The 12,585-nt window shown below is 34.8% G+C and overlaps 1 protein-coding gene across 2 annotated transcripts in view; it reads left to right on the top strand.

Moving 5' to 3' along the window:
• Window positions 1–5,609: 5,609 nt before the first annotated feature.
• Window positions 5,610–12,585, top strand: part of LOC128016464 (rap1 GTPase-GDP dissociation stimulator 1) — a 37,891-nt gene continuing 30,915 nt past the window's right edge. For both annotated transcript variants that reach the window (XM_052600983.1, XM_052600982.1), the window contains exons 1-2: window positions 5,610–5,966; window positions 10,024–10,122. In XM_052600983.1, coding sequence (XP_052456943.1) covers window positions 5,963–5,966; window positions 10,024–10,122 — 103 coding nt within the window. In that variant the 5' untranslated portion in view covers window positions 5,610–5,962. The remainder of the gene's footprint in view (window positions 5,967–10,023; window positions 10,123–12,585) is intronic.

Genomic DNA, 12,585 nt, shown 5'->3' with positions numbered 1-12,585 from the left:
AATTGCGGGATGGATGTGTTCGAATCATACCATTTTATAGTCACAAAAACAATACGTCTTCTCTATCAGCATTTCCATTTTCAGTGAACACTAACACAAACACCCACACAGATTTAGTAATTGCACATTTTTCCAGTAAAGCAAGCTAATCTATCTCTATTTTTATTCTAAACCATTACAACATCTTAAAGGCGTAGGCTAGGCAAGTAGCCATTTTTAAACTACGTCATAACACTTCTTTTTAGATAAGATAAATCATGTAATGGCTGATTTATACTTTTGCGTCAAAACTACACCCCAAAGTAACATGCTCGTGGACATTTTATATATAAACTGTTACATTTATTAAACTTACTGTAATATTATACTGTAAAACTAATTTACAGTAAGTATATAAGGCCATCATACTGTAAAATGAAACTGCGACACTATTACAGTAACTTACTGGCATTGGTGCTGCCAGTAAGTTACAGCAAAAATACAATAAAAAGTCAAACAGTGTACGTGGCAGTCCTAACTGTTGAGGAAAAACTCTAACAGAAAGTAGCCTACATCTCATTACTGCCTTTTAAAGGGATAGTTCACCCAAAAATCAGTTCTCTCTTCACAGCAGTTCAGTCAGTGTACTGTGTGAGTAAATGAATTACTCCGGGATATTGGTTTGTTTGAACTCAGAGGGAGTGTCAGCCACGTTAAAAAAGTTAACAGCTTAATTCATTTGTGGATTAATGTGTATTGGAGACGCGAACCGTTTAAAACGATTCAGTTCGATTTGGTGAACTGGTTCAAAAAAATCTGGTTACATCGAATGATTCGTTCGCGAACCAGCTATCACAAACTGCTTTGTTTTGAACTCTCTCACAACAGACCCGGAAGAGAAGACAATGCTGAATAAAGTCATAGTTTTTGCTATTTTTGGACCAAAATGTATTTTCGATGCTTCAAAAAATTCTAACGGACCCTCTGATGTCACATGGACTACTATGATGATGTTTTTCTTACCTTTCTGGACATGGACAGTATACCGTTCACACAGCTTCAATGGAGTGTCAGGTATTGGTAAGGGAGGAACTCAGGTGCAGACAGGGATTCTCAAACAAAGGGTTTATTACAAAAAAGGGGAAAACAAAACCCACGAGGGGGAAAACACGGAGCAAGGTAAAGACTAAATAACTAAAACAGGACTGGACTGACAAGGTAAACAAGGACTCTAAATACTAACTATAAACACTCACGGTAATACAAGGACTTCAGCGGGTACAGCACAATCTCACACACAATCACAATTGTAGGACACAGTTGAGGTACAATCACAATGACAGGTACAATGAACCGACGCAAGACAGAGCACACTAGGAGATCTAAATAGGGGTACTAATCAAGACACGACAGGTGTTACAGATAGGACAATCAAGACACGACTAGGTTAACAAGGGGGGCGGGGCAAGGGAACGAGACAACACAAGCACATGGCCCAAAGACAAGGCCATGCGCTTGTACACAAAACATGGGTCTGTCATGATCCTGCCTCAAGACTAGGAAAAATCAAGGACACGAGGGCAGAATCATGACATGGAGGGACTGAGAGCTCTCGGACTAAATCTAAAATATCTTAAACTGTGTTCTGAAGATGAACGGAGGTCTCACGGGTTTGAAACAACACGAGGGTGAGTTATTAATGACATAATTTTGATTTTTCGATGAACTAACATTTTAAGGCCTTTCAGATTTTATGGAAGACATCTGCAATCTCAAAGCTCTAATTTCATTTTCGAGAGATTGTTACTCCAAATTAAAATTCACTAAATCCATAATTTCCTTCAGCATTCTCACAATTCCCACTGTTTCTGCAGAAGTTATTCTGTAGACTTCTTACTCTAAAAAATAATTTCCTGCTGTTCCATCAGTTGAGGCGCCGTCCTGTTTTGTTCTTCTTCTCTTTTTAGACTTCTTTGCTCCAGTTCCTCTGAAGCCCTTCAACAAGAAGATCATCAAAGTGAATTTCTAGTTTACCTGGTTCATTATAACAGTTTCCATAGAATTGATTGGGGAAGGGAAATTCTGCATTTAATGGATTATTTACAACAAACAAACAACAAACTCGGTCTGACCCGAGTTTGGTGGTTCTAGCTTGAAAGCTCTAGGAGGAGATACATTTTTACATTTAGTATCAGAAGAAGAAGAAGAAGAAGAAGAAGAAGAAGAAGAAGAAGAAGTTTAAATAGGATTTCAGTAAGTTGGCTTTTCAAGCAAACTTAATAACAGAATGATACAGAATATACGGAGAAGGTGTATTTAAAAAATACTCGGTTTTATGTAATATAGCTAATGTTTTGGACAGTTTTGATTGAACATGAGCAATGTGTGGTTTCCAAGGTAATTTATGGTCTAATATTATTCCAAGAAATTTGTTTTCATTCACCGATTCTAGTACCACATCATCAATCTTTAAGCACATGTTAGTTTTAATTTGTCAATTACTGAATATATTGGTTTTACTTCGTTCAAACCATTGCTTGATTCTGGATAGTTCTCTGGTAACATCAGTAATTAGATGCTGAACATTATCCCCAGATACATACAGTGTTGTGTCATCTGTAAATAAGACACATTTTAACAAATCGGATACCTTACAGATGTCGTTGATATATAAAATAAACAACTTGGGACCAATCACAGAACCCTGGGGCACCCCACAAGTTAACTTATGCATATCTGATTGATGATCATTAAAATGTACATACTGGTATCTATTGTCAAAATAGCTTTCAAACCATGAGTAAGCACAGCCCCTAAGACCATACTGCTCTAGTTTATTAATTAACAATTTATGATCTATGGTATCGAAGGCTTTTTTAAGGTCGACAAAAACGCCCAAAGTAAAGTACTTTTTGTCTAATGCAAAAGCTATATAGTCAACTAATTTAATATCTGCCATTAAAGTCGATCAACTGCTCCTGAATCCATATTGATCGTCCATTTAATATAATAAATGTTTCTATAAAACTATCAAGCCTCTTCAGAAAAAGTTTTTCCAATATTTTTGAAAATTGGGATTATAATGAGATTGGTCTATAACTTGAGTATAAATGACTGTTACCACTCTTATAAATTGGAATGATTTTTGCAATTTTCATCTGATCTGGAAACACACCAGATTTAAAGGACAAATTTAATATATAGGTAAGATGTTCTAATATTAAATTAATTGTATTTTTAACTAGTTTCATATCCATATCTGTCCAATCGGTTGATCTTTTATTTTTAAAACCATTCACAATCTCCTTTATTATATTTTTGGTAATGTCAGACACATACATGGAGGAAATGTCCCTACTGATATATTCACAACTCTTTATAGTTTTTACTTTTTGAGAAAGAAATGCCTTTTGCCAGATTGAAATCAACATAAACAAAATAGTCATTGAATTCGTTTGCTATCTCCTTTGGATTTCTAATAAGGACTTCATTGTCACTTTTTAAATAACTGGGTCACTCTCGTTTGTTATTATTATTTTTTTTTTTAATATAATTTTGTTTAGTTGTTTCCAAGTTCCTTGCATATTTTGCTTTTGTTGTTCTAAGAGGGTGTACAAAAATTGCCTTTTTACTATTTCTAATAATACTTACCAATTTATTTTAATTTATTTTTTATTTTTTTCTTCCGACTCAATAGTCCTTTTTTTTTTTTTTTTATACAAATTTCGCATATAATGTTTTCTTCTTTTTTCGCATACATTTTCAATGCCTTTAATTATCCATGGCTTTATTGATTTATTTCCTTGGTAAGGGAATAGTATAAACAGTTTGTAAAGTATAAAACCATAACAAACAATGTGTGTGTGTGTAAAGATTTACATGCTTCCATTCCTTTAGTTTTTACAAAACAAGTGTATTTAATTGTATTGAATGTGCACTTGTAATGTACTTTAAATGGTAAATGGTTAAAATACTGTAATTACAGATAATAATAATATAATATCAAATACTATTAATGTAATAAAAGGTAATAATAAGAATGCACTAAAAGTTTTACTTTAACATACATATAAATCATTGTTTTAATCATAATTGTTGGTGATGTTTGAAAGAAGAACACTTATTTTGATTTTTTGAGTATCATACTAACATGTAAAGCACATGTACAGTATTTGAATATAATGTGTCTTTAAATCCTACTCAAGTGGGTCAAAAACTCTCTGCTGCATATACATTCAAACATATATTAATGTATGGAGTCTATATAAATGTATATAGTGTACAACACTGTGCTCCTGTGCTGAGTGTGGTTGTGAAACTGCCTTTTATATTACAAATGTCAACTGTAATTGAATCAGTTTACTGAGGACAGGCCTTTACAACTGCATTTGTTTCTGAGAATGATTGTACAAATGAAATTATACAAGATATTGTTCTGATAATACAATACAATGAGCACAAAATATAATACAATATAGTGAACTTCACTGCCTGCTTGCTTTTTTAATAATGTTTAGTGAAAGACTGATAAAATGATAAGCTCACATGAAGTTTTTTTTTACATTAGGCCTACATTATGTTTTTTTCCCCTTGCCCAAAATCTCTTTGTAGAATGTAATGCAACATTTAATGTGATACTGATGTAATAGCTACTAACTGTTAATTTAATAGTTCATCTAATAGTTGATAGTTAGTGTTTTGCCAGATCCTGTAATATATCAAAAATGTTGACAAATAACAACCGTTCACACTGCATCATAAGTTTCTCAACAAATTCAAGTACTAGTGCTAAACATGTTGAAATTAACAAATAATAATTGCTTTCATGTGACTTAATACGAATCTTAAAGATGTTTAGTGTCATATAAAGGTGGTAAATCAAATTTTAAATCAAATTCTACATAATTAAATGTCCTTTTTGTCCATTTACAATCAATTTAGGGACCGCTGATGAGAATTTGCATTAATGATTATGGAGTTTTTCGCCTACTGTCCATAAAATCAGACATCTGGCCTATAATAGTATAGTAAATCCATGCATCATTATAATATAATTTTATCATTGTAAATGTATCCTCACAGTTGCAGAATTGTTAAAGAATATGAGTGCTTTAATGATTTACTTCACAAACATGTCCAGTAGAGGGCATTACTTCATTAGTTAGTGGTGTGAATAAAACTAGTTGTCATTCTCCTACCTGTTTTGATCAAAAACTGAAATAAACAATACAATTCACCAGTTCAAGGGGCTAAAAGAGAGTTTATCTTAATTAAAACCATCGCATTTCATTGAAACATGGAAAACTGAATGAAATGTAACTGCAAACTGTATTTAAAAGGTGTGTGCAATTGTATGAACTGCATCACAAAAACTGGGGCACAGTAAAGGACTATAAACTTTTGTACACATAAAACCTATAACGTAATTACGTCATGACGGAAATGAAATGAAGCGTTTAAAACGAACCGTTTGGAAGAACCGGTTCACGCAAACGAGTCGGACTTCCTCGAGCAAATCCTCAAGGGGCGTGGTCTGCTTCAACGACAACGTAGTCTACCAATCAGCGTAGAGACAAGAACCTTCTGTGTGGACCACGAGCCAATCAGCTGAGAGGAAGGCGGGGCGTCACGCGCTCGTCTGCCTTGTGCGGAGAATCATCATCAGACAGCTCGCTCACTACTAGAAGGAAGTGCATATGAAGTGCCCTTGGTTTTATTTTGATGTACAAGAGCGCTAATATCTTCGTATTAAATAACATAATCCCCGATATCAGTACAGAGGGGTCTCTCCTGGTTGCCCGAGCGGCAGAGGCTGTTTTCACCGGAGCAGCGTGGGTTAAGGTGGGCCTTGCCCGGATATCTGTCTGACAAGCGAACCAAGACCGATCCGGAACCCGCCTCGAGATAACCAGCACACCCAGTCCTTCGGAGAGCACACTTGGAGCCCCTTTTGGACTACAACACTCACACACACACACACCAGATGGGTAAGTAAAGCGAAACCTGAAGATCTGCACATTCCTGGACTCCTCCGGATCAGTCTTTAATGTTTAGAGATGCACACTAGTGAGTGTGTGAGAGCAGCTCAGGCAGTAACTAATGGTTTTGAGCCCATCCTTCAGAGACAGGCTGTGATGTAACGTTGCCATGGATTTATTCACATGCTCATCATCCCGCATCCTTCATTTTTGGGCTGATTATATTCTTCTGGTTTTGGTGAGATGGAAACCAGTGGCTGATGAGTGTTTAAATCTGCAGTGAATCACAGTGTGTGTTTTCTTAGACATCCCCAGTCTTGTGTGACTGACAGCCTGTGATGTAATACTTGACACATATATGTGAGTTAGACCGAGAGAGACCTTGCTGTGTGTGTTGAGCTGAATGTGCGTGTCAGATTGATTCAGATGCATATATGAACAATCATGAAACAGTAAGATGGTGAGTCTGCAGAAAAGCAGGTCACATATGAGCAAACATACACTGAATATCCTGATGGTGGGATGGGCTTCAGTGTGAGTCGAGGCAGTGATTTTCAACCTTTTTTGTCTTATTTACCCCAACAGTAGACAGAAAATCGTAAATATGTTCTTATTAACTGATGTTATCATTGATTTTATTATTGTTATTAAAACCATATACTGTATATTTCGCTACGTCTGTCATCTATGCATGTTTTTAGGGCTTAAACACAGTATTTCATTTACTTTCGTTGAGGGGATAGTTCAAACAAAAAATCACCCTCATGCCATTACAAATCTGTTTGGCTTTTTATCTTGAAAAATCTTGTTTTCAGGACAGATTGCAAAGTGCAAGTATAAAACATGCATGGATGAATATGATCGGTAACATGCATTGAGAAATTAAATGGGATCAATTCTGATTTCATGACGACTTTAAAATAGAAAAAAATAGTGAGATTAATCACGCTATTCGCCTATTTTCTAAATGCATGTTTTAGATCTTATTGTGAATTATATTCCTCCATGCATATGTTTTTATTTTTATGTTTTATAATTATTAATCTGAATAGACTTCTTTCTGGTGACTTCTGGCGACCTCTCTCTCTTACAGTCGACTGTAAGATTGTGTTCAGATCTTCCTCCATTCAATATACAGAGCCAAATTCCTGCCTTACATTTTTTTCCTGTTGCACTTGGATGTACGTCACAATACAGAAGCCAAAACTGCTATAATAAGATTAATAAGACCATATCTGGAAAACTCTGTAGTGCACCAACAAATGTGAAGCCACCTCAAGCCACTAATGTCACTTTTGAGGAGGAGAGAGTTTTCATTTTTTAATTTCTCAAAACAAGTATCCATATATTACTTCTTTTACACTGGAAACTTTAAATGTTCAGTTTTCTTCAAAACTCACTAGAGATATACATTGCATGTTAATTTACTTCATCCCATTGTTCTTCTTTTACATAAATTAGTTAAATGTAATTCATGTTCAGTCTGTGAAAAGGCAGAAGTTACAGTTCAAGAGAAACAGCGAAGATATGTTACACACCACAGTTACCCATTTTTCTGCAATCAGCCATTTCACCCTTTTAAATGGTTATTTCTCCAAAAAAACATTAAAATTAAACATTTACTCACCTCTTGTTGTTCCAAATCTTTAAAAAAATGATCTCTTCAATTAAACAACCAAGAAGATTATTTTGAAGAATGTTGATAACTGAACAGTTGCTGGCACCCATTGACTTCCATAGTATTTTCTTTCCATATTATGGAAGTCATTGGGGACCAGCAACTGTTTGGTTACCAGTGTTCTTCAAAAGATCTTCTGTTGTGTCCCACAGCAGAGAGAAACTCAAACAGGTCTGAATCAACATGAGGGTGAGTAAATAATGGCAACATTTTCCTTTTTGTTTGAACGATCCCTTTAACATTGCCAAATAACAGATGAGAAAACCTTTGTGCATTTAAAAATATTGCACAATAAGATTAAAGTAATTCATTTTGGTTGCATGCTACTATTTTGTCCCTTGTAATTGACCCTTCACGGCGGATTGCTGTAGCGCCTCCGTTCAAGCGGCACGTGAACCTCTTTACTAGTTATTATAGCACAAAATAAACATGAATGAACATAAGAGGTATCTTGTTTCAACCGTGGAAATACTTCAGCACACACCATCTTTCAAGTTCAAGTCCACCAATGTTAATCTACTCTCTTGCCTGGTTTGTTTTTGGACAAAATGCCAGATTCTGCATTATGATTGGTCAGTTCGCCTGTCAATCAAACTCCCTGCGAAGGGTCGATTGCAATATATTCATTTACAACAAAAGTGTGTTTTTCTGGATCCTGTAACCCCAAATGCAGTTTTTTCCATTATATTTAAATGTGCAGTAGAACATATAAAAACCAAGTCATTGTAGCTGTTTGAACAGTTTGTTATTCAGATTTCAGACTTTTTTTTCCGAGCAGAAATAAGACACAGCCAGCTTATGTAGAAAACTGCACCAAATTGTATTTATTTATTGATGCAGGACATTAGAGTTGGTTTAATCAGTATTTTAGTAGTTGTGCATTATACCGGAGTATGATATAAGTTTTTTTTAATCTTAAAGTTCTTGGGAATTGGTTCCTTTATTTAATTGTTCTAGCCTAAGTATAAAGTAGACAGGTGATTTGATGATATATCTGACTCATTGTCTCTGCTGGCCTTTATCTTGACGTGATTTGTTAATGGAACGAAGCTTTAACATCCCTAGAGTGACAAGTATGTTCTAGAATCACCATTCACACTTTAATTGGCTTCTTTTCTGCCCTTGTCTTATTAGTTGAGCTCTTCTACCTAAAGAGCTTCCAAACATGACAGATGTTTCTGTGAATCAGACAGTAGAGCTAGCGCCTGCAACACCAAGGTCATGGGTCGAGTTCTCAGAGAATGCATGAAAACTTTGGGTGTATGAGTATGAGTAATGTTGGAGAAAAACCATACACATTATAGGACAGACTTTCTTTCTGGTAACACTACTATTAAAATGTAAAACATTTTTCAAGACCTTTTTAAGCATAAAATAATGGTCTGAAAAATCATATAAAAAAAGAACATTCTATTTAACCATTAGACAAAATATAAAAATAAATAATCTAAAATATATATATATATATATATATGCATATGGTTTTTGTTGAGATTCATAGTTATCAGTCTTTTATGGCTCATATAAGTATGATCAACATGGAGCTCATACTTGAGGATAAACACCTAACTGAGCAAACATAAGCAATTTGGTGCGGTTTCCAATATTTATATGACCAAAAATTAAGATGAAATTCTGATCAGTTGATTGTAATGCAAATACTTACTTACATAAAGTACTTACATAAAATGTATTTAAATAAGAATGTGTGTTAGTAAGGTGATATTTTATGATCAAAGCTCTAGTTTTTATTTTGGGACCAAACCATATTGTGCAATGCAATGCAGTGATGACCGAGAAGTGAACTAATAAACATTCAAAAAGCCTGACAATCACATCTGATACTCACATATTAAATGAATTTTCTCAATAGAAACAAATGAAGTTGCTTTAGTCCAGTAAGTGCTCATCTTGAAATATTACAAACAATATAAAAGCTATTCTTATGTTTACGATAAAAATAAATCAGTAAAGCTTTCACAGCAAAAAGACACATGAACCAACTGAAGGGGGCCATTTTTACAGTGATCCCAAAAGGCCTTTTACTTGCTAATACTTGTTTTCTCAGCAAGGTTTTGAACATGTTAAAAATTAAGGTCGTAGAATTTTATGCATTGATAAATGCCGGGCGGTACCTTTTCAAAAAGTATTAATATGTACCATTTAGGTACTAATAAAAACCTTTAAGGTACCAGTATTCACTCTTTAGTGGTAAAAAGAGTACAAAAGTTTACTTTTTGCAAAGATACCTACACCAGAGCGAAAAGTGATAGATTTGGGCTCCTTGAGAACACTGCCGTATAAAAGTAGGTTCTTTGTCTTTTCATGATTTTGTGCAGTTGTGAACTATTGAAGAGATAAAGCTGTTTATTATTTCTGGTCCATCAGCGGATAACCTGAGCGAAGCCCTGAAGACGCTGAAGCTCTCGTCGGCGGACAGTGTCGAGGGCTGCTTGGACTGCCTGCTCAAAGCTTTGGCCCACAATAGTAAGTCTTTTATATAGCTGTTCATTTTTCTTATTCCTTACAGCATCTGGTGAAATAAAGAATGATTGAACACAATTTAAAATATTTCGGATGGAAACCTGGAGGCTTGTCCCATAGACTGCCAAGTAAATAACAGTGTCAAGTAGGGCTGCACAATATTGGGAAAAAAATAACATTGCGATATTTTATTTTTCTTCGATGTATATTGCGATATAAAATCTAATAAAAAATTTTCTTACAAACAAAAATGGGCTGAGCACACTTACATTCTCATTTTAAATCATTTTAACATCAGAGTATTATTTAAATTAGAGTAAATTATTTGTTTGTAACTTTAGGATATGGTTTGAATTGTTAACATACTAACTAACATGAACTTACCACGAGCAATACTTTTGTTACTATATTTATTCATCTTTGTTTATCTTAGTTTTATAAAAACACAGCTGTTCATTGTTTGGTAATGTTAACAAATACTGTACAACTTTTGATTTCAACAATGAAGGCTATAGCCTAAATGTTGAAATTAACAATGTTGTAGAAGTGCAGTTTAGTAATAGTAAATGTTAAATAATGTAGTTAAATAGTTAGAACATTATTGTAAAGTGTTACAGATTTTTTATAAACCAATTCAGACGTCTCGTGAGTTCAGTGTTGGACAGGTCAGTTGTTAAAACCATTCATTAAATTGAATCGGTTCAAAGGAATCATTAGTTCACGAATCAGACGTGTTCGGCGCGCGTTGTGTAATTATCTCTGGAATTTAGGATATTGCACAAGATTTGACAACACGGAAAACATTTCATCACTCATTTCATTTTTTATTTTTTTTCTACGCCATAGTGTCAATTGATTTTGATTAATATGCGCGAGGGAGAGAGAGAAGACAGCGCTCGTGTTGTTTGAAGATGGTGAAGGTGAGCGTGCGTGGCCGGGGCTCTCTCGCTCTCTCTTTCTCTTTCTCTTTCTCTGTCTCTTTCTCTCTCTCTCTTTCTCTTTCTCTCTCTTTCTCTCTCTCTCTGCTCGTTCTTATATGCACCCTGTTAAACTGACAGGACTTAAAAACACATGCAAATGATAAACTGATGATGATCCTGCGATGTGACTATCGTAGATTCGTACATCGCGATATCGATGCTTAAACGACACATCGTGCAGCCCTAGTGTCAAGGTTCAGAAAAGTATGAAAGTCGTCGTCAGAATACACCATCTGCCATCAGACGTGCAATCTGTGTTACACGAAGTGACGGGAACACTTTTTGTAAGCGAAGAAAACCAAAATAACGACTTTATTCAATAAATCCTTTGTCAACAGTCTCCTCTGTGTCACTCCGCATCACCGTTCTGTGTCCTCCGCGCCACAAGGATGCGCTGTTTTATTTCAAATTTTAAAGCTAAATACATATAGAAAGCGCATCCTTATTGGGCGGAGGACACAAAATTGAACACGCACCACGGTGAAACAGAGTATCACAGAAGAGACGTCGTTATTTCTTGACACTGTTATTTACTTGGCAGTCTATGGGACAGTATCAAGCCTCCAGGTTTTCACCCAAAATACCTTCAATTGTGTTCTTAACATGAACATAGCTTTTACGGATTTGGAACGACATGGGGGTAAGTGATTAATGACAAAATTTTAATTTTGGGGTGGAGTATCCCTTTAAGGACATCTTAGGCCTCTTATGTCTTATATTCAAATTATTCAAGGATGCAGGATTGAACTAAATCCGTTTTATTCTGCTGTGATGAAAAATGTAGCCGACTGAAACAGTAATGAAAAATGCAACGTCTCAGTTGAAATGCAATGGGAAGATCGAGCTTATTGTTTCACTAATGATGTTTTCAGGATACGGCAGTATTACTTGAATCTTCCTCTGCTTATTCTTGCCAACAAAAATGCCCACTTAGACCGGAAGAGACCGTCTGATTAAGTTTTATCTACCATTTGGGGCTGAGGTTAGAGAACATTTAAACAAATTACAATTAGAATAATGGAGGGAACGATGAATGATTAAAAAAGATAAATAAATAAATGGAGAGGAAGTGTGTAGGCTTTGTGATCAGTGTTTCTGTCTGTGCAAAGGTAATAAATATGACTACATAAGCAGCTCAGAAAACAAATTTGAATTCATGCTTCAGCTTGTGGATGTTTAGTTTATTTTAATGTTTAAAGTTCTTATGCCATTAACCTTGCAACCCTTAGTTCTGCGTGTTGCATCAACCTTGTAAAGCAGTGTTATTTTAGTATTATTATATACCGTTATAGTACTTATTAACATTTTAAATCCATTTCTATTTTAGTTCAAGTTTTTGACATTTTGATTAGTTCTATTTTCTTACTTATCTTTAACTTTATTTCAGTTTTAGTCATTTAAATCAAGATTTCTCGTTTTTTTGTAAGTTTTTAATATGTAATATTTATATAAATGTCAACGGAAACATTTATTTTAGTTTTAGTTC

The sequence above is a fragment of the Carassius gibelio genome, chromosome A7 (genome assembly GCF_023724105.1).
Source record: "Carassius gibelio isolate Cgi1373 ecotype wild population from Czech Republic chromosome A7, carGib1.2-hapl.c, whole genome shotgun sequence".
NCBI classification, from domain to species: Eukaryota; Metazoa; Chordata; class Actinopteri; order Cypriniformes; family Cyprinidae; genus Carassius; species Carassius gibelio.
This window is presented reverse-complemented; position numbering and strand designations above follow the sequence as displayed.